This window comes from Chlorocebus sabaeus, chromosome 16 (assembly GCF_047675955.1).
Source record: "Chlorocebus sabaeus isolate Y175 chromosome 16, mChlSab1.0.hap1, whole genome shotgun sequence".
In the NCBI taxonomy this organism is placed as follows: domain Eukaryota; kingdom Metazoa; phylum Chordata; class Mammalia; order Primates; family Cercopithecidae; genus Chlorocebus; species Chlorocebus sabaeus.
The window spans coordinates 37,042,958-37,067,477 of record NC_132919.1 but is presented as its reverse complement, the minus strand read 5'-3'; the positions used below and the strand labels follow the sequence as shown (position 1 = coordinate 37,067,477).

General features: G+C 34.9%; 1 protein-coding gene across 5 annotated transcripts in view; it reads right to left on the bottom strand.

The window, feature by feature from the left end:
- The window catches only part of BCAS3 (BCAS3 microtubule associated cell migration factor), a 710,433-nt gene that overhangs the window by 502,466 nt on the left and 183,447 nt on the right, over positions 1-24,520 (bottom strand). For all 5 annotated transcript variants that reach the window (XM_008011209.3, XM_037993644.2, XM_008011214.3 and 2 more), the window contains exons 8-10: positions 18,916-19,023; positions 12,364-12,440; positions 3,409-3,485 (exon numbers count right to left, since the gene is read on the bottom strand). In XM_008011209.3, coding sequence (XP_008009400.2) covers positions 3,409-3,485; positions 12,364-12,440; positions 18,916-19,023 — 262 coding nt within the window. The remainder of the gene's footprint in view (positions 1-3,408; positions 3,486-12,363; positions 12,441-18,915; positions 19,024-24,520) is intronic.

Below are 24,520 nucleotides of genomic sequence, written 5' to 3'. Positions count from 1 at the left end.
GGAGAAAATATTTGTAAATTATGCATTCAACTAAGAATCTACAAGAAACTCAAACAACTGAACCAGAAAAAAAGAAACTCCAAAAGAACAGAAACAGACATTTCTCAAAAGGAACGTAAATGGCCAACAAACAAATGAAAAAAAATGTTCAACATCACTAATATTCAGAGAAAAGCAACTTAAAACCACACCAAGATATCATCTTACACCAGTGAAAACGGCTTTCTTTTTTTATTTTTATTTTTATTTTTATTTTTGAGACAGTTTCATTCTTGTTGGCCAGACTGGAGTGCGACGGCACAATCTTGGCTCACCGCAACCTCCACCTCCCAGGTTCAAGTGATTCTCCTGCCTCACCCTCCCGAGTAGCTGGGACTACAGGTGCACGCCATCACGTCCGGCTAATTTTTTGTATTTTTAGTAGAGACAGGGTTTCACTATGTTGGCCAGGTTGGTCTCAAACCCCTGGCCTCACGTGATCCGCCCACCTTGGCCTCCCAAAGTGCTGGGATTATAAGCATGAGCCACCATGCCGGGCCAAAAATGGCTATTCTTAAAAAGTCAAAAACGGCCAGACACTGGGGCTCACGCCTATAATCCCAGCACTCTGGGAAGCCGAGGTGGGCAGATCACCTGAGATTGGAAGTTCAGGACCAGCCTGACCAACACAGAGAAACTCCGTCTCTACTAAAAATACAAAATTAGCCAGGCATGGTGGCACATGTCTGTACTCCCAGCTACTTGGGAGGCTGAGACAGAAGAATCACTTGAACCCAGGAGGCAGAGGTTGCGGTGAGCCGAGAGCATGCCATTGCACTCCAGCCTGGGCAACAAAAGCCAAACTCCATCTCAAAAAATCCCAGTCAAAAACAACAGATGTTGACACGAATATGGAGAAAAGGGGATGCTTATACACTGTTGGTGGGAATGTAAATTAGTCCAATCTCTATGGAAAAGAGTATAGAGATTTCTCAAAGAACTAAAAATAGAACTACCATTTGACCCAGCAATCCCACCACTGGGTATCTATCCAAAGGAAAAGAAATCATTAATTTAAAAAGGACATGCACTTGTATGTTCATCACAGTACTAGTCACAATAGCAAAGTCATGGAACCAAACTAAGTGTCTATCAGCAGTTGATTATTTGAATAAAGAAAATATGGTTATACACACCATGGAACACTATGCAGCCACAGAAAGAATGAAATCGTGTCCTTTGTGGCAACACGCATGGAGCTGGAGGCCATTACCCTAAGTGAACTAACTCAGAAACAGAAAATCAAAAATAGCATGTTCTCACTGACAAATGGGAGCTAAACAATGGGTACACATGATGATGAAAATTAAAATACACAGTGGGGACTCCAAAAGCGGGAGGGAGGAGGCAGCAGAGGGTTGAAAAGTCACTTATCGGGTACAATGTTCAATATCTGGATGATGGATACATTAGAAGCCCAATCACCACCCTTATACAATATACCTATGTAACAAACATGCACGTGTACCCTGTGAATCTTAAAACAAAACAAAGATATATGGCTTCTTAAGATTTTATAGTCAAAGAGCATTTTCACTGAAAGAGACTGGTACCCCCAAAATTTTAATTCAATTTTACAATTCCATACTCAGCCCCAAAGCTAAAACAATTAGAAACTAATAAATGCTAGCTCTTATGAAAATACTATGTAAGGACATTTATCTAGAAATATTTCAAGATGAAAGCACAACATTTGATTCACAAACTCCTTGTGAAGGCCACTATGCTGTCTGGTCTCTGTACATGACACCAGATATTAACATATATTCCTGAAGAGGGAAAACTGGTGCATATTCAGGCTATGCATCTATGAAGAGAGGTATTTCCCCTCAAAGGCAATATATAACTATTTACATATTACCTCCACTTCCAAATGGGCAGTCCACCACATGAGAATACATCCACAAGACCCAAGGGACAATTTATACATCTTTGTCTTGAATGTTTCCAGCACTCAAGGGAAATGCTTTACAGATAGAAACATTAGAAGACACCATTGTGTCACTACACTTACTTGTATGCCTCTTGTTTTGTTTGAAAAGAATTAATTTGAAAGAGTTATTTTTATAAGATATACTGGAAAATCAAGAGAAAGAACAAAAGGGAATGTAAATACAGAATTCAGTAAGATGTAACATATCTAGTAGTTACAGACAGACTTAAGGATAAGATCTCAAAGAATTTATCCAAAAAAATAATTTTCTTCAGTAGTTTCTTGATTTTTGTACATTCCAGAGGCTAGAGATTTAGTAGATTTAGCTTTACCAAATAGCTACTTCAGTTACCACATCCTAATTTTGTCAAGAACCATCTCATATTAATTCATATTAATCTCAAGATACAATAACTATGCAACCATCAAAAACAAAACCAAAAATAGCAATCTTCTTTTAGAAGATTTCTTTCTATATTCACATGCAGGGTACTAAATGGAATTAAAATAATTTTACCTTTCTTTTTGAAGATTCAAATTTACCTTTTTCCTTAGACATAAATAAAATTGCTAGTGCAAACAGTATCTTCACTTACTATGATGACCTTAATAAATAAATTGATAAATAACTGAAAGTCAACAAAATGTGAAATGTGTGATTTAATTATTAAAACAAATGGCTGAACCCTTGTTTCGATATAATTGTTAGCATATCGTTAATGTCAATTAAATTATTCTTTTTTTTTTTTTCTTTTTTTGAGACAGGATCTCACTCTGTTGCCCAGACTGGAGTGCAGTGGTGCAATCTCAGCTCACTACAACTTCTGCCTCACAGGCTCAAGTGATTCTCCTGCCTCAGCTTCCTGAGTAGCTGGGATTACAGGTGCGTGCCACCAGGCCTGACTAATTTTTGTATTTTTAGTAGAGATGGGGTTTCACCATGTTAGTCAGGCTGGTCTCGAACTCCTGACCTTAAATGATCCACCTGCCTCAGCCTCCCAAAGTGCTGGGATTACAGGTGTGAGCTATCACACCCAGCCCTGTCAATTAAATTATTCTATGCCCAGGTCTCTAATCTACCAATGAAAACAGAAGTTACTCCTGCCTCCTGATTTCTAAAAAGTCAGAAACTACTTTCCCTAATACCACTACTGTGGTCATCTCAATGCTGTACTTTAATAGGATGAAGCTCTTTATATAAAACCAAGCTTAAACAATTAACGTTCTACAGACTCTGGACTTAATGACAACTGCCAAACATTTATAAATCCTTAAAAGAGTTCAATTATTAGTTGCACAATTAAAACCAAACCAAAGCAAATGAACTAGTAAGTTAAACATTTATTACTGGTAATCACCTATGGAGCATAGTTATTACGGAAAATCCTTCAACACTTGCTCCATTACAAATAATCCAAACACAGGCCCCGTCTTACCTTGTTTTCTGCATAAGCAAGCCAGCGGCTCCCAAGAGCAATAGGATTCATGTTTGGCCCTGGACATGGATAGCAGCCTGAAAAATTTCAAATGGCACTATTGAGAAATTTCTTAATAACCTTTCTGTTGGTGCATCATGTCGATGACAGAAAAACAGAAAAATCAAATGCTTATATTTTTTCAAGTCTCACATAAAATTCCCATAACACTAGTAATTATTTTGTTAGCTAAGCATTTTTCGCCCTCTATTTAGTTTCCTTTTGGCTTAATTCTTTCCCAATAAGAAACAAATCTGGAAAGAACTGGTCATCACTTTCAGCAAACACTGGGCATTTTATATAGTTATTCCTAAACAAGAGAATGAAGTTAAGAGGGGTCATTTTAAGTCTAACACTCATAAATCAAGGAAGAATTTTGGGAGAGGAGAGAGAAATTATATGATGGGTTCAGGAATTTAAAGGCAAAAGAAAATGAGACTATCAGACATGCTACCACAATGGGGAGAGAAAAAGAATGAGTATTTGACCTCATTGAGGCCAATGAGGACAAGTAACTCTGAAAGGCTGCCTCCACAGAAAGATGTTGGGGAACTGCATAATCCTTTGTATTTACATTTCACTCAATATCATTCTTCTTGTTTGCAGTTCTAGCCAATAACAACATAATTAACATAATTGTTCTATGACATAACATAATTGTTCTACGACATATATTTACTGTTTATTTTCTATCTTCCTCCAACTTGATTAGAGGGATATGTAAATTGAAGAATCTGTTTTCTTCACCACTGGCCCTCCCCTGCCACCACTCCCTGCTCATTCTGACTATGTTCCTATTGCTATGCTCAAAAGCACTAAAGAAGCACACCTTACTGTCACTTCCAGTACACAGCCATTTTTAGCCCAGCTCCCTAAACTGCCATCTATCTTGAATTTTTGTCTTGAAAAGAAAATAATAAACTTATAGAGAAGAGACAGACCCTAAAACAAAGTCCACATAAATAAAATAAAAGCTTTCTCATTTTATTGCTCACTTTTTAAAAAACTGTTCATTTATGCTACTGTTTGAAGGAATATATTCGCAATACTTTGGGTTTCTGGAAAACTGACCTCAGGTTAACTATAATATTACTATTATCTATTAAATGCATATTATGGAAACATATATAGGACAAAAACGCACTAAAATTGTACAAAGACAACATACTCTAATATAAATTATGTAGTATTTACACAATAGATTAGATTCTTATTGAATAAATTAATCTTATTCATTAAAATATAATTTTATATGAGTATGTATACATGTATTCCATTGACAATTTCAGAGCTGAAGAAATGAGGATAAATATGATCTATAACAAAGTTTTTCCCCTTTTAAAATTTGTCATGAAAAACAGAACCAAGTACCTGTGACCTGTGGTGTCACATTAGACATAGCTAATCTCCTGAATTAGCTTTAAAACTAAATAATCTAACTCTCAGTCAATTCTGATAACCACTTTAACCTTACAAATACAAAAGGATCCTAAGGAAAAACAGTTTACAATTCTTCATTTCATCTTTTGAGTCCATATTTTTAGAGTTCAGTGGACCTCAAGAATTACAGTATATTGTAATGAAAACAACCATTTTCCTGCTTGCCAAAAGAATGCTTTATAGCTGGAATCAGAGAACATAAGCCACTTAGCACCATCCCAACCTTATAAGCATGACTTCTTTAAAGATTAACCTTTGCCTCTAGGTAAACTCCGAAAACAAGTGAAGGGGTTGGGGGAACATGAATGTCTATAATACTAGGCCTAACTCTAACATATTTACAATGTTTTTGGACAAAGAAAGAGAACTGGATGTTAAAAGAACTCATTTCCCAATTTAAATGAAGGTAAAAAATTTTTAGAGGCACACTATATTTTTCCATTACTAAAAAAGTGATTAAGAAGGGTACACAAGCATGATGCAATTTTAGATGGCATCCTCCCAGAAAGTGATCCTAATGGAGAGGTGACCCGAACTCATTTCAAAAAACAAAAAACTGAACTGTGATACTTTGCCTTATTTTTCGTGGCAAGGACAAATAAAAAGTCTGAGCTCTTTTTTTTAAGAAAACAGGTATTTACATTTATAAGTCAACTGATTTTCAACAAGAATACCAAGACAAGTCAATGGTAAAAGAAGTCTTTTCAACAAATGGTGCTGGGACTACTGGATATCCAAATGCAAAAGCATTTAGACTGGAATGAAGGTGGACCCCTAGCTCACACCACATACAAAAATGGATCAAAGGCTTAAATATAAAAGTTCTTAGAACAAAATATTGCAAATTTTCATGACCTTGGATTAGGCAATGGTTTCTTACATAGGACAAAAGAAAAATACATAAATTGGACTTCATCAAAACAAATGCAAATTTAACATGCTTTAAAGGACACCATCAGGAAAGTGAAAACACCAGGCCAGGTGCGGTGGCTCATGTCTGTAATCCCAGCACCTTGGGAGGCCGAGGCAGGCAAATCATGAGGTCAGGAGATCGAGACCATCCTGGCTAACACGGTGAAATCCCGTCTCTACTAAAAATACAAAAAATTAGCTGGGTGTGGTGGCGGGCGCCTGTAGTCCCAGCTACCTGGGAGGCTGAGGCAGGAGAATGACATGAACCCAGGAGGCAAAGCTTGCAGTGAGCCAAGATTGCGCCACTGCACTCCAGCCTGGGAGACAGCAAGACTCTGTTTCAAAAACAAACAAACAAAAACAAAAAACAAAATAAAGAAAAAAGAAGTGAAAAGACAATCTAAAGAATGAGGGAATATTTTTTGCAAAAAATATATCTGATAAGTGACTTATATCTATAATATAAAAATTACTATTACCACTCAGTATTGAAAAGACAAATAATTTTAAAATGGACAAAGATATACAAATGGCAAATAAGCACATTAAAAATGGTCAGTGTCATTAGCCATTAGGGAAATTCAAATTTCAAAATTACAAAAACTTGTAGCTAAATGTTCATACCCAAGAGAACATATGTCCACTGAAAAACTTGTGCACTGGTGTTCATACAAGCATTATCGACAACAGCCCAAAAGTAGAAACAAATCAAATATCTGTTAACTAATGATCAGATAAAATGTGGCATATGGCTGGGCGCAGTGGCTCATGCCTGTAATCCCAGCACTTTCGGAGGCCGAGGCAGGTGGATCACAAGGTCAAGAGATCAAGACCATCCTGGCCAATATGATGAAACCCCATCGCTACTAAAAATACAAAAATTAGCTGGGTGTGGTGGTGGGCGCCTGTAATCCCAGCTACTTGAGAGGCTGAGGCAGGAGAATCATCTGAACCTAGGAGGCAGAGGTTGCAGTGAGCTGAGATTGTGCCACAGCACTCCAGCCTGGCGACAGAGCGAGACTCCATCTCAAAAAAAAAAAAACAAAAAACAACAACAAAAAAAAATGTGAACATCCTCCCCAGAAAAACTCATAAGCATATAAAACATTAAATACCATTTCACAGATTTGTTTAACCATCATACAGCTGATTAACAACTCTCATAAGTTTTTATGAGTTTTGAGTTTAAAACTCCTGTTTTATTTTCGGTTTACTTTTCATGTATATGAAGCATACCATGAATTTCAGAGTACTGCCATTCTAAGACTCAATGGATGAGAACTATGTGCAGAGAATGAAAAAGTCACAAGTTAGTTCATTGCATACATATTCACTGAGTGTCCACTATGTATCTGGCACCAGCACATGCCCTAAAAACATCATAGTGACCTTGTCCATCTTATGGAGAACCCAGAAAAACAAACATAGGTTTAACTTTTAATGTAAGCTGAACTTAGAACTCACACTAACCTATTGATGAATTATCATAAATATTACAAACCTGTTTCTTCATATAAAAGCAAAGCTCCTCTTTCAAAACTTAAAGATAATTTTGCATTTTAAAGTAAAATTTCCATTCCCATTTGTTCTATTTGTTATCAATCATTAACATAAATGAAGAACACATTAAAACCAAGAAATAACACTAAGATTATAAGAAATAAGTTTTCTCCTCCAAGTAAAAATAGAGGCCAATGGAACAAGATTGCTTACTGAACATTCCTTTGATCTCTCTGGAGACTTCATATCTACCTTTCAATTTAAGAACACTGAAAATGACTGCTAATGACATCTATTGATCTTTGTCTTTTGTTTTCCTAATCATACATGGGTTTTGGATTTCCACATCAGACAGCTGCCCAAGGCGACTTTTTCTTTATATCCAAATACAAAGGTGTCTCCTTTCTCATCATATTGGATGCGTTCCATTAACAGTCCTCTATCAGCTCTCTTTACCTGTTCCTTCCACCCTTTGGCACAAATTCCCATGATGCTTGCTCTGATGGACACAGCTGTCTCTACTTATTTTACAGTCCCTTCATTGTATTCGTATATAACCAATGCACTAAAAAGGTATTATACAAAACCTTTTCAAACTATTTTAGAAGATAACTGCTTGCATGATCAAAACAACATCTTCATTAAGTGGAGATCTTGTCATTTGACATGGGCTATGTAGTCCTACTTTAAGAACTAGGTACCAATAAACGGAGAAAAACTATGTGCTACAGGCAAATGAACTACTACAAATGCTATCTCAGTGTACCCTGTCCCACCTGCTCCCTACATCCCAGTATCCTGTGCTCCGATCTCTATATCCTATACCTTTCAGTCTGAACAGGCAAAACCAGCTTACAGGCATGGGATTCACCTGACAAAAGTTTCAGTCTGTAGAAAGGAACAGGGAGAAGATGCAGAAACTGGAGGAAAATAAGATTCTTTCAACTTATGAAGTGGCACCCTTTGTTCTTTAATTTTAAAAATCTGGTCATGGTAAATTTTGCTCTAAATATTGATATAAACCACGTTAGAGGAAGCTGTAATTTCAAAGAAAATTGGCCAAATTCCTTCATTCAAATATTTGCAGAATATCATCAATCTTACCAACCTAAAATCATATGTCATATGCATAAATTCGACCCCACTAAGAATGACATACTTCCTAAGAGAAATATGAAATAAAATACATTACTAGTATTGGTAAGGGTATTTGTAGATGAACAGGTAAGGGGGACCCATAGTGAAAGGCTACATCAAATTGTATCCAGAGTACAAAGAAAGAAATCATAAACATATGTTACTGTTGCTTTCTGAACTTTTTCATATTAAGTGTGTATTGAAATATAATATACATGCAGCATTACCCAAATCAACAAAGTGAACACATATTGAACACATAAATAACAACCAGACCAAAAAAAGGACATTATAGATTCCCCAAAGCACCCTCTTATACTCCCTTTCAGTCACTATTCTTCCCATGGAGATGCACTATCCTACCTTCTGACAACTATATTAAAATTAAAAACATCTTTCCTCACTAAGACATTACTGGCCAGGCACGGAGGCTCATGCCTGTAATTCTAGCACTTTGGAAGGCCAAGGAGGGCAGATCACCTGAGCTCAGGAGTTCGAGACCAGCCTGGACAACATGGTAAAACCACATCTCTACTAAAAATACAAAAATTAGCCAGGCATGGTGGTGCAAGCCTGTAGTCCCAGCTACTCAGGAAGCTGAGGCACGAGAATTGCTTGAGCCCAGGAGGTGGAGGCTGCAGTGAGCCGAGAACATGCCACTATACTCCAGCCTGGGCAAAAGAGTGAGACTCCATCTCAAAAAAAGAAAAAAGACATTACTGGGCTTACATACATAGTTAATTACACTTATTTCCAACATTTATTCCCAGAAATGACAGAATGTACTTTTATTTACTACTCTTTTTTCAACATTTTAACCATTTAAGTAACATACATTTCAGATTTTATGAAATCCACACTAAATAGATTTTAAGGAATGCCCAACCCATGGGAACCATTATGCAAACATTACTCTGAAAGAATAAGTGATAATATTTATGGGTCAGGAATTACTAAAACTTCATCACTGTGGACCTCCAGCCACTTGACCAGGACTTAACTAAAAGCTGTATTTCACTTTTAAAGTACCTTTCTACGGTACCACAAACACTGTTGACCCCTCTAGATCTCTTCTTCCTGTAGTGAAGAATTCACAGAATACAAGAGAGACTAATGTTTTAACAAAACTTGTTGTATCTATTCAGTGGTCCAGCAATTCAGGGGGAAGTATTCAGGAATACATGGCAAAGATGTCCCAAAAAGACATTAAGGAAAAAGGAAAGCATGAAAGGCATTAAGAAAGACTGCTAACAACTCAGTCAGTCTCCTGTTCGCTTTTATCAAATTTGACTTATGTTTCATGCTTACTAAAAGTTTGCAGAACAGAAGATCCCATTTTCAAAGAGGAAATCCTTTAGAGACAGACAGGAGAGGTACTGCAGATACGACACAGATACTTAAGAGCTGACGCCTATGAAGACATAATTTTCTAACAAACTCATCCTTTCCAAAATTTCTGGATTTACCCCAATGTGACTTGTAAGAGAGAAATTTCATTTATCTCTATATATACTGTGTGTGTGTGTGTGTGTGTGTGTGTATTCATTTCTTAAAATATTCACCACTTACTTTTAATTTCCAACTCAGACCTATAAAGATCTGTACTGATCCTATATAAATAACTTTATTCCTCATCTGATAACTGTTGGCAGATAAACACTACATTTTAAGACATACTATTATCACAAACATTTTTGTTAACTAAACATCCTGAAAAAAAAAAACTTGTGCTTTGAAACCAGAACATAATTTTGATAAATGTATTCATCTTTAGTGAATACATTAAAAGAACAAAAAAAATCATTAATATTTTTATGTTGGCAAGGACATAATAGACACACTATGCCTTCCATGGTAAAACTTTATTTCCTCAATCCAAAACAAACTGAGTAACTCTCCTCTCAGTGAGATTACTGTCTAGCGGGAAACCGACAGAAAATGTATACAAGATAGAATGTAAGTGCCTTAAGAGAGGCAGAGATGACATACTACAAAAGCATTCCCAACGGGTGTTGGGTAACAAATGAGGTCTGTTATCAAATAAATATGGGAAATAAAGAAATACATTAAATAAATTTAAACAGACAAAATACTAATCACCATTGCCAGTCTCAACAGAAGGTAGTATTTTCTAAGCATATTTGATCAGGGAATCCTGATCTGCAAAGTATGTTGAAAATCTAATACTCTGCCAACAGACAGCGGGAAATGTTATCTTTAGGGGATTTAGAAGGAGAAGTTGCTGTAAGCTAAAGGGGTCAACAAAGACTTCATATAAGAATTACTATCTACACTGGGCCCAGAAAGATATATAGGATTAAAACATCATAAGGAGAAGAGGTATTAGTGAAAAGGCCATTCCAGTCACGAAGACAAAGGAAAAATATACCTCCAACAAAATGAGAATAATGAGTGATTCAAATTACATGGGACATAAGAAGCATGAAAATTGAGTTGCAGAAAAGATTTAGCAAGGATGCTAAACTTTCATAAAGTAGGTTTTGGTGTACCAAAAACCTTGGGAGTTTCATTGGTAGTAAATGGACAAGATAACCATATATCTGTGCTCACTCAGGACTTTACAAGTTTACATATGTTGATCAGAGTTAAATCCAGTATGGCAACTGTGCAAATCAAAAGACTGCAGTTTGGATAATTATATACTCACTTGGTAATTTTTCAAGTTCTTATCCTTCAGACGTAGATAATAAATATGTACAAATTAAATTCTATAATGCCTGCAATATGCTTCAAAATAATTGGGGAAGGGGTATAAATGAAAAAGACTGTCCATTATTTGATAGTTGTTGAAACTAGATAATAAATGCATGGGTGTTTATCATACTACTACTCTAATTATATACATGTATATATTTCCCAAAATAAAAAGTTATTGCTTGTGGCCTTTACAGGAAAAGAAATGGCATATCTGTGGCACTAGAAATTTAATTAAGATACAGTATTTTTGCCATAGCACTATATTATTACATGTTTACATAATAGGCCAAATTATTGAAAATTGAAGACATTTATATATTTAAGATACATTTAACCATTTCAAATAGCAATAAAAACTAAGAAGAATACATACTGTATTCTCCCTTCTGAGTAAAAGGTTTTTCCACTCTTATCTCTGTCATATATGGTTTAAATTGAGAAATTATAGTAAAATTGGTAATATGAAATTGCTAAATTGCTTTCTTTGAAAATGTGCCAACTTCTATACTGATTCTGCCAATATATTTTCCAAGGCTTTACATGTTTACATTTTTTTCCATCATACAGAAAATCTGTAAGTTGACCCAAATGAGGACTCACCACAAATTCTCCCATTACAAAATCTCAAGCTGCCAAATACTCCCATAGAAAAGCTGCAAATATTATCAATTTACAAACACAAACAAAACTTTTAAAGGAAATTGTGCTTACAGCCTTATAAGTACATAAGTTTATTTAACAGTATGGAAGGTTTTTAAACACTCTTTTAAAATATAAGTAATTATTTGAAAAATATGGTTTTTTAACCTTTTGGTTAAATGACAGATACTAATGTTAGTAGAAACAAATTTTGCTCATATGTAAAGGTATAATGTATAAAAATACGGTATGTTAAGCAATTTAACAATTGCTTTGAAAGTATGAAACAGCTACATGAAACTAAATCACAATTACTCAAGGAGAGTACGTAGGGAGAAAGTGAGGTAACCTACAACAAAGCTTGCTTAGTAATATAAAGAAAACGTGTTGGAAAGTTGAAAATATATATCATACAATTATATTACTCAATGAGAACAACCACAGAATCACAAGAAAATCATCAAAACTGAAAACATTAAATACTGTTGAGAAAATTACAGTTAGTTTTCTGATTGTGTCAAGTAATTAGTATAAACCCAAAGGCATAAGGGAAAAAAAATTGGTACATACTTGTGACAAAGAATTTCTTCGTGAAAGTACAGCTATCAAAGGCAGCAATTTTCTCCTGCAAGACTACGACAAGGATCCTAAAATTAGAGGGGGGAAAAAAAGAAAGAAAAAAGTGAATGTGAAATTCTGTAAGTGGAATCAGAAATGCATTATATCATCTAGATGAAAACAAGTGCCTACTAATACAATTTTAAAATTAAACATTTCCTATAATATTTAGGCTAGAAACTTCTGCCTCTTAAAATGTGTAAAAATATAAACCACAAAATCCTATATACAAGTAAGATACAGATGACTAGAAGAAAAGTGATGGAAGGAAAAACTACCACCTCAAAAAATATTTGTCTTTTAATAAAGTTTTGTTTTGGCCAGGCATGGTGGCTCATGCCTACAATCCCAACATTCCTGGAGGCCAAGGCAGAAGGATCACTTGGGCCCAGGAGGTCGAGACCAGCCTGGGCAACACAGGAAGACCCTGTCTCTATAAGAAATAACAAAAATAAATTAGCCAGGTGTGGTGGTGTGAGCCTGTAGTCCTAGCTACTCAGGAGGCTCAGGCAGGAGGATCACTTGAGCCCAGGAGGTCGAGGCTGCAGGGAGTTGTTATCGCGCCACTGCACTCCAGCCTAGGCAACAGCAAGATCTCATCTCTAAAAATAAAAATACATAAAATAAAGTTTTGTTTTCATTTATTTTTGAATCCAATAAGTCTACATTAAAGATGGATAAGATCAAGCCCAGCACAGTGTTGCACATCTGTGATCCCAGCTACTCAAGAGGCTGAGGCAGGAGAAACACTTGAGCCCAGGAGATTAAGACCAGCCTAGGCAACATAGTGAGATGCTGTCTCAAAAGGAAACGAAAAAAAAGAAAAAAAAAGAATGGAGAAGATAATACATTGTTGGCTATCTACTAAAAGTGTTTTTCCAATGATGTTTTAGTCATGGTATTAAAGATAAAATGGATTTATGTAACCTATCACTTTAAGTTGAAATGGCAGATGAATTTCCCAACACATACAAATCTAAGACAACTGCTACTCATAAATAAGTTATTTCTGATTGACTCAATATAGTAAAATTCACTAAGAATCTGTAAAAGCAATATTCTTCTCAATGCCCAAGATTTAGAAATAATTAGAAAATAATTTAGTTATAAACAATTTTTTAAAGCAAAATTCCTAAAATACATCCAAAGCCACTACTTTATGTTGTGCTATTCCTTCCAGGATATTAATATAAATAGCCAAGCTTAATATTTACCTCAAAAAATCAAATAAAGATTATAATTGTTACTAAATATCTAACAAACTAATAGCTTATTTTCCAAAATTGGAGGCTGGTAAATCTGAGCAACAGATGCTAATATGAGTAGAAAAAAGGAAAATGTATTATTTCATATGCATGCTTTATTAATTTTATTCATCTTTAAAAACAACAATTTCATTTACTGATGCAGAATAATTCTAACAAGTGACTACCGTTAGATCCTTGTGATTTTTTTTTCTAGCTGGGCCTGTTAAAAACTTTTCTATATATATTTTACTGGGTTGTTTGCTATTAATAAATGACAATTTGCTATACATGTGTATGTGTACTCTGAATATACAAAAAGATAGAGACAATATCCTTATAAAGGAGATAATATGAAATTTTAGAAATAATTGTAAATTCCATTTCTGTTCTGTTACTATACTAAAGGCTCAAACCACCTCATCTACATATTATATCAACTTAATACCCTTTTAATGCCTTGATAGAAGAAAAGGCATTTCCATGTTTAAAATATTAATTACCAACATCTGTACTATACCTTTACACACAGTGTTTGACAGAAAATATCAAATAATGGAACACACAAAAAAAAACATGCACTACTATGAAGAGTCAATGGAACCAAAGAGAAAGTATTTATGTGTGTGTATACATAAAGATATATACATACAGATATATATGGGGTAGTATATATACATACAGATGTATACATACAGATATATATGAGGTGTGTATGTGTGCATACACATACAGATACATACATACAGATATATATGGGGTGTGTGTGTATGTGTGTATATACATAAAGATAAATACATACAGACATATATGGGGTGTGTGTATATACATACAGGTATATACATACAGACATATATGTGGTGGGTATGTGTTTATATACATACAGGTATATACATATAGATATATATGGGGTGTGTGTATATATACATACAGATATACACATACAGATATATATGGGGTATGTGTGTGTTGTATGTATATACATACAGATATATACATACAGATATATACGGGTGTGTGTGTATATGTGTATATACATACAGATATATATGGGTGTGTGTATATACATACAGATATATATGGGGTGTGTGTGTACGTGTGTATATACATACAGACATATATGGGGTGTGTGTGTATATATATAGGTATATACATACCGACATATATGTGGTGGGTGTGTATGTGTTTATATACATACAGGCATATACATACAGATATATATGGGGCGTGTATATATACATACAGATATATATGGGGTGTGTGTGTATATACATACAGATATATACATACAGATATATATGGGGTGTGTATGTGTGTATATACATATAGATATATATGGGGTGTGTATATACATACAGATATATATGGGGTATGTGTGTATGGGTGTATATACATACAGATATATACATACAGATAGACATGGGGTGTGTGTGTATGTATATATATACAGATATATACATACAGATATATATGGGGTGTGTGTATGTATATACATACAGATATATACATACAGATATATATGGGTGTGTGTGTACGTGTGTATATACATACAGATATACCATACTATATTTAAGTGTATATACACACGTACACACACATGCACATATTATATTAACACATATATATACACATATACACACACACGCACATAATCTCATTCCTTCTCATAATGTATAAACATAGAATATTTAAAACTAGAAACTGTCAGACTGGATAATGATACTATATTATGTCTACACCAACGAATTCAAACACACAACTAACTTAAAACTGAAAAATGGAAAAATACGTACCATACGTATAGTAACAAAAGAGCTGAAATGGATATATTATTATCAGATAAACATTAAGAACAAGAATATCACTATTAACAAAGGATGGTTCATAAAGGGTCATAATAACCATAAATGTATATGAATCCAATAACAGAAACTCGAAAGATTTAAGAAAAATATAATTACAATCCTATACAAATTATCATAGAAAATTCCAAAAAAAGAAATACCTTCCTAAGTGTCTAATGAATGAAACAAAACAACAGACAAGGCATAACAAGAAAAAGAAAATATACACGAATCTCCCTCATGAACATAGATGCAAAAATTAAATCCAGGAATATATAAAAAGGATTATAGATAATTACCCCAGGGTGAAACCCAGGGTGTAAGAACAGTTTAACACTGGGAAATCATCCAATATAATTTATTCTTTTAACAAATTGAAAAGGAAATACATAAACATCTTCATATTGACTTCACTAAATACAATGCCAGGTTATGAAAAAAAAAAAAAAAAAACCATTGGCAAACTGGAAAATAAACTGCTGAACTTGCTAATCAACACATACCTCACACTACTTCCCTATAAATAAACCTACAGCTAGAAATAAAACCAAATATCTAGGTAGACTGATTAAGAAAATAGAGAGACTGGGCACAGTGGCTCATGCCTCTAATCCCAACCCTTTGGGAGGCCAAGACAGGAGGACCACCTGAACTCAGGAGTTCTAGATCAGCCTGGACAACATAGTGAGGCCTTGTCTCTACAAAAAAAATGTTAAAAAAAAATTAGCCAGGCACAGTGGCACAAGCCTGCAGTTCCAGATACAGGAAGGCTGAGGCAAGAGGACTGCTTGAGCTTGGGAGTTTAAGGATGCAGTTAGCCGTGATGGTGCCACTGCACTCCAGCCTGGGTGACAGAGTGAGATCCGGTCCTCCCAACCCCCAGAAAAGAAAACAAAATAGAATTCACAAATTACCGACATCACTAGATATCCTACAGCCATTAAATTAACAATGTAGGAATTTACAAACAACTTAATTTGTTACAAACAAATTAAGGAATTTGTTACAATGTTACAAACAACTTAATTCCAATAAATTAGAAAACTTAATGGACAAATGACTGGAAAGACCATTGTCAAAACTATTGATAAATTATCAAGACAAATTATCAAAACTTGTGCTAGAAAGAACTTTAAAATCTTAACAGACTTGTAAATATAAAATAAATTGAATTTGTAATTCAAAATGTTCCTACAAATAAATGGTATTATCTTTCATGGTTAGAGTTAGAATTCACATGGCATTGTTTTTTGTTTAGGAGTCAAGACTTGAGCTTTTTCTGTATCAATATCTGAGTGCTGGAGCAATAATTACTGAAAAAACTTACCTGCAGCGGAAACTTTGTAAGTCACATGTCCAACGAGGGTTGTGTGTGTCTAATCTGAGATTCTATTCTGTTGCACTGGTACACTTATCTATCTTTTCATTAGCATCAGACCTTATAAATTACTGTTTTATTGGGGGGTTGTAACGGGGGAGCGGTAAATGTTCTGAGTCAGTGTTGCCACCTTGTTTCAGTAAAGCTTACATCATATCTTCTCTTTATTACATTTATTTATTTGAAGACTTACTACCCTTAAAATTGCCTGCCATACTGCCAGAAGGAATTTTCAAGGATACATCTGTTCCTGCACGCTTCCCCAGACCCTTTTGATCCCTTAGTGCTTTAAACTACCAGGTCTCCAACACAGCCTATGCTTCTGGGAGTGAACCATAGTTTACTTATGTCCCTTCTGCACCAATAAATTCCCAACATAGTCTCCTTTCTGCCACATCATGCACTCTGTCATATCACCTCTTGCAAGGACTCCTGAATAAGCTCTACCATCCTCAAATTTAAAATTTCTAGTTGTAGTATTCACTCTTGTGTAGTTATATGAATTAAGCATGGGCTACAGGTGATTTTATATGTATATGCAGCCTCACCTCTATTTGATTCCATTTATTGATATATATGCTTTTTGGAGAATGAGGAACAATTCAGATATAGGTGACTACATTTATCTGTGGGGGACCTGAAACTTTTAAATAAAGTACCTAAGCAACTGAGCAACTATATCTTGCTATTAATTCTCAGATGATATACAATTACAGTTTTGATTTCCTCTTTAAAATGGAGCAAACATTTTAAATTAAGGACGAAAGCAAATAAGAGAAAGAGTTTTGTGTTGTTGTTTTTTGATTTCTAGTATATTTATGTAATTGACATACAGGGAAGCTGTGGTCTAAGAATCTTCTCTGTACTTTTTGTATGTGTTCACATTATTTTTTGACCAAATAATATGTAATCAAGTTCGTGACAGCACAAAGGACAGTTCAGGGTTAAATATGTCTGCAGGATCTACCCATTCAATAATGTTGTTTAACACTTCTATACCCTTCTGACCAACCTGATATGTCATGGGACAATCATTTCCTTCTAGCAATAATATATTGGGTATTTTTCCTACATCCTATAATTTTCATCTTTCTATACTTGAATTCAAATATTTCTCTTATTAGTATGAAAACCCACCTGCCTTTTATTTGTATTTGTTAAATATGTCTTTGCCCTCCCTTCTACATTCAACCTTACCAAGTCAATTTTCAAAACATCTCTTTAAAATCTAACCTGTGAGTCTTTTGCTTCACTTAAATTTACTGAAATGGCAGAAAACAATTTATTTTCTATATTTCATGTGTTTAGCTTTATGATGGCATGGAAGATTTATACAAGGCACGTAAGAGCTAATGATCAAGATATTCACCATCCCAGGGCTTCAGTTTGCTTAAATGGAAAAGGAAAGTGCTGGGTGATAGAAGATTCCTAAGGTTCCTTTCTCCTCTAATGTTCTGTGATTAATTTGTCATTAGCAATAGAGGTCACATAGAAGTTCAAGATAGATCTGAATATTTTCCCAGCAATTAAATAAATTTTAAAGGATACAAATTAGTCTAGTCCCTATTTTAGCTCCACTGTGAAGTGTGAAGGAATAAAAATATTTTTAAACTTTTTTTTATAGTTCAGGAACATGCTTTTCAAAAATGTTGGTGGGTTCTCACAACAAAACTACATTTCACCATCATAAATCAGCATACATAAAATACATATAAAAAGCTACATTAAAAGATTTCTCAAAACAATACTTAACATTTTTAAGTTTGCTCAGATACTTTCTATTCGTTTCCATTTTGTTTTACAAATGCTCACTATACCCCACTAAACTGAATTTACAGTTCTCTAGTGGATCAAGACTAGAAGTCTCAATATATTCATCAAGAAATCTTAGAGCTATTCCACTGAACAGAATTCAGAAAGTGTTTCCTTGAGATTTTTAAAAATAAACCTAAGTTAGTCACTGAAATTGGTAGAGTTCTCCATGCCCAGGAGAGCATGTTTCTTATTTTACACAAGAAACATATGAAAAGATCCTTACCGTTTATTGCAATGGAGATCATAAATAGGGGTCTTAAATTGAATGGACTTGACCATCTCCCCGGTACGAAGTGAATACAGATCCACACAACAGTACGGTGGGCTTGTGCTAAAAAAGAAAAAAGGAAGAAAAATGTCATTTTTTTAAAAAGAAGAAACACCAATAATCTCTATACTTTCTCATTAACATAATATTCAAATCTCTGATTAACAAGATATTAGTAAATTGATTCAAAACTTATCCCAAAAATGATCATAATACATCCCTTACTCTATGTCAACTTAGGAATGCAAAATTTGGCGAAGAAAAAAATATCACTCACCAAATTAGTACTACACAGAAGAAAAGTGATATGATTAGGCCAGCGCAGTTGCTCACGCCTGTAATCCCAGCACTTTGGGAGGCCGAGGCGGGTGGATCACGAGGTCAGGAGTTTGAGACCAGCCTGACCAATATGGTGAAACCCTGTTCCCACTAAAAAAACACAAAAATTAGGCAGGCGTGGTGGCACGTGCCTGTAGTCCCAGCTACTCGGGAGGCTGAGGCAGGAGAATCACTTGAACCTAGGAGGCGGAGGTTGCAGTGAGCCAAGATTGCAGCACTACACTCCAGCCTGGGTGACAGACCAAGAATCCATCAAAAAAAAAAAAAAAAAGAAGAAAAGAAAGAAAGGAAGGAAGGAAGGAAGGAAGGAAGGAAGGAAGGAAGGAAGGAAGGAAGGAAGGAAGGAAGATGACATGATTACACCAACAGATACAGAAAATAATCTAATAAACCTCAAAGCCTATTCATGATAAGAAACATTTCCTTAATATGATAAAGGGTACCAACCTTAAAACTAATGAACAAAAACTAGCAAACACCCATAAAATATGAAAAGGTTTGACCCTAAAATCAGGATGTAGGAAAAAAATGCTCATTATCATAACTTCTATTCAACACAGTATAGAAGGTCTTATGTATAAGCCAAGAAAAGTAATTATTACAAGGAAGAAATAAAGCTGTCATTGTTTGCTAAAAACTCGATTGTATAAAAGCAAAAAATACCAATCTGTACATAGAAATATATATCATCTGTGCACACACACACAGAGGCAAATTCACAATAAAGTCCAGCTGTTAGAATATATGGATTTACCAAGCATACAAATATCAGGTATATTTTTATAAATTGAGAACAATTAGTAAAAATTTTTTAAAAATCATACAAAATGACATTAAATATCAAACCCATTGACTATCTTGGAACAAATCTAAGGAAAGATTCATAATATATTTACACAAGAAAGAATAAAATGGTTTTTAAAAAACCTATGTAGGCTGGGCATGATGGCTCACGCCCGTAACCCCAGCACTTTAGGAGGCCAAGGCGGGTAGATCACTTGAGGTCAGGAGTTTCAGACCAGCCTGGCCAACGCAGTGACATCCCATCTCTACTAGAAATACAAAAATTATCCGGGCATGGTGGCAAGCACCTGTAATCCCAGCTACTTGGGAGGCTGAAGCAGGAGAATTGCTTGAACCTGGGAGGCGGAGTTGCAGTGAGCCAAGAATGTGCCACTGAACTCCAGCCTGGGTGACAGAGTGAAATAGTCTCAAAAACAAAAACAAAAACACCTATGTAAAAGAAAATAACATGGCCTAAAAGTCTCTCTAAATTGATAGTTTAAAACCTCATCAAAAATATACCAGAAATGAGATCTCATTCTAGAATGTATATGGAAATGCATTCCACATAATAAGACTTATTGTAAAGGTACAATAAAGAAAAAACTGTGTTTTAGACAGAGGGACAGATAAAGAAATCAATGTTTCAACTAAAGAAAGTTTTTAAAAAGGAGCTAGTTAAATTCAATAAAAGGAAATAAAGGAATAAGGAATAAGGAAATAAAAATGCAACAAGAATTCGATAAAATAAGATGAGTAAGCAGGGGGGAATCAATAAAACAAAAACTTTGTTATTTTTAAAGATAATAGAATCAATAACTCTAGTCAAAGTGTTCAAAAAAGTAACAAGGAACAAACAAATAACATAATGAAGGAAATAGGAAATATTCTGATGACACAGACAAATGCCTTAAAATGTAGAGTGCCAAAACCAATCTACACATAAAGATAATTTGAATAGCCCACGATCTAAAAAGAAATTGAATTTGTAACTTCTTGCAAAGAAAATTCTTAAAAATGCCTTCATCTGTAATCTCTATCAATTATTCAAACAAAAAATTATACCTATCATACACAAACTCTTTCATAAGGTAGAAGAGTCACTTTCCAACCTATTTTACAATGTCAGTAGCACATATCCAAAAACTAAATAAATATATTGCAAGAAAATAAAACATATGCTTGTATATCTATATGTCTCATAAATATATGCCCAAAACTCATTAAGAAAATATTAGCAAATAGCTGGGCACAGTGGCTCATGCCTGTAATCTCAGCACTTTGGAAGGCCAAGGTGGGTGGATCACCTGAGGTCGGGAGTTCAAGACCAGCCTGACCAACATGGAAAACCCCTGTTTCTACTAAAAATACAAAAATTAGCCAAGGGTGGTGGTGCGTGCCTGTAATCCCAGCCACTCGGGAGGCTGAGACAGGAGAATCACTTGAAACTCGGAGGCGGAGGTTGTGGTGAGCCAAGATTGCATCATTGTACTCCAGCCTGGGTAACAAGAGCGAAACCCCATCTCAAAAAAAAAAAAAAAAATAGCAAATAAAATCTAGCAATACAATACCAGTTGCACTTTATTGCAGGAATGAAAGGCTGGTGTACTACAGAATATCTATTAATGTAATTCACCATATTCATAGAAAAAAGGGGGGAACCACTACGATTATTACATTAGAAAGATGCAGTATGGCATTTTTAGGAATAAAAATGCAACACCCTTTTCAAGATAAAAACACTCAACAGACCATAATTAGAATTTCTTCTACCTTATAAAGTGCATCTATAAAAAAATCTACAGATATAAGAATAAACACCTTCCCCATAAGGTCAAGAATGAGGCAAAATTGTCTGCTTTTATCACTCCTACTCAACATTGTATAAGAAATCTTACCCAGTGCAGTAAGTACAGATAAATAAATCTAAAGCATCCAGATTGTCAAGGTAGAAATAAAACCATCACAGATAACATAATCTATTTACAGATAACATTATGTACATAAAAAATCCCAAAGAATCTCTTTAAAAAGCTACTAGAACTTTACCAAGGTTGCAGAATTCAAGGTCTACATATACAATCATGTTTCTATAGAAATGAACAATTTGAAACTGAAAGTATTTGCAATCACATGAAAATATGAAATAATTCTATGTAAGTCTAACAAAATACATGCAAGATTTGTATACTAAAAACTATAGCATGCAGATAAAATAAATCAAAGACCTAAATAAATAATAGTAAATACCATGTTCTTGGATTGGGAGTTATAATATTCTTAAGATGGCAAGTCTCCCCAAACTGATCTATATATTTAATAATCACAATCAAAATCCTACCAGGCCTTTTTAAAGACAATGACAAGCTAACTTTAAAATCTTTATGTAAATTAACATGATTCTTACATATGAGCATACCTAATTTACTGCACTTCACTTTACTGTGCTTTACAGATGTTGCATTTTTTTTTTTTTTTTTTTTTTTTTTTTTTTTTTACAAATTGAAGGTTTGTGGGAACCCTGTGTCAAGCAAGTCTACTGAAGCTGTTTTTACAATACCACGTGCTCAACTGGTATCTCTCCACCACATTTTGGTAATTCTCATAGTACTTCAAACTCTTTCATTTATTACTGTATCTGTTAGAATGATCTGTGATCAGTGATCTTTGATGTTACTATTGTAATTGTTTTGGGGCACCACAAACTGGACCCATAGAAGATGGTAAATTTAATCAATAAATGAGTATGTTCTGAAGGCTCCACCTACCAGCTGTTCTCCTGTACTCTCTCCCTCTCCTCAGGCCTCCTTCATCACTGAGACACAGCAATATTGAAAGTAGATCAATTAATAATCCTACAATAGCCTCTAAGTGTTCATTTGAAATAAAGAGTTGCACATCTCTCATTTCAAATCAAAGGCTACAAATGATTAAGCTTAGCAAGGAAGACGTACTGAAAGCTGATACAGGCAGAAAACCAGACCTCTTACACCACATAACCAAGTCATGAACACAAAGAAAAAGTTCTTGAAAAAATTAAAAGTGCTACTCCAGTGAACACATGAATGAGAAGAAAGTGAAAGGCTTATTGCCGATATGGAGAAAATTTTAGTGGTTTAGACAGAAGATTAAACTAAACACAACATTCCCTTAAGCCAAAGCCTAATCCAGAGCAAGGCCCTAATACTACCCATTGCAGTGCTTAAATGACTTAGCTGGATCCCTACCCCATTTTTATTGGCCAATGCAATGCCTATGTGATATGGCTAAATTCCTAGTCAGGTTTAACTCCATTTATTTTTAGGAAACAGGATGTCAGTGGTCAGAAGTTTCTTCTTAGGTCTAAACCAGCTAAAGCTGATGAAATCCACAATGGCAGCTTACTCGACCTCTGAAGAACCTCTAGCTTCATTATAATCCAATTTCCATGCTAAGTGACACTCCCATCAGCACCATGACAGTTGACAATCACCGTGACAATGACCAGAAGAGACCAGGAAAGCATAGGAAAGAGGTGGCTCCTTGATTCCAGGAAAATCTCCATCCCTTTCCAAGAAAAACATATTCCTCTCCTGGCTCTTAATGCCCAAACCCTTCATTAAAGATGCACTATATCTGTAACTTCCAGGTTTCTCAGGAGCTGAGAAGTTAAGCTAAGTTCCCACTTCTCCAATTCCAAGACCACTGAATAAAGCCTGCACTGCCTGACACTCAGTTTCAGTTTGGTGTGTTGGTTTCATGACACTGAACAGGAAAGAGCCCCGTATGGGGTAACCTGGACTCTCCATCAGCAAAAAGATTATGATTCACTGAAGTATCAGATCATCAGCATTTTTTAGCAATGAAGTATTTTTTAATTAAGGTATGTACTTTTTTTTTTTTTTAGACATAACGTCATTACACACTTAAGAGACTACAGTACAGTGTAAACATATCTTTTTTGGTTTCGTTTTTGTTTCAGATACAGGGCCTCACTCTGTCACCTGAAATGGAATTCACTGTAGCCTCTGATTCCTGATCTCAAGCAATCCTCTAGTCTCTGCATCCTGAGGAGCTGGGGCTACAGGCACGCACCACCACGTTCAGCTAATTTTTTTATTTTGTTTTATTTTTTTAGACAGAGTCTTGCTTTGTTGCCCAAGCTGGTCTTAAACTCCTGGCTTCAAGCAAGCCTCCCACCTTACCTCCCCAAAGTGCTGAGATTACAGGAATGTGCCACTGAGTCTAACCAAACATAACTTTTATATGCACTAGGAAACCAAAAAATTCATGTGACTTGCTTTATTATGGAATCTGCTTTATCGCAGTCATCTTGAACTGAACCTACATTATATAATATCTCTGAGGTATGGATGTATACAAATGATACACATGTATAAGACGTATAAAGCTACAATAATCAGGATAGTATGGTACTGGTATAGGTGTACACAAATAT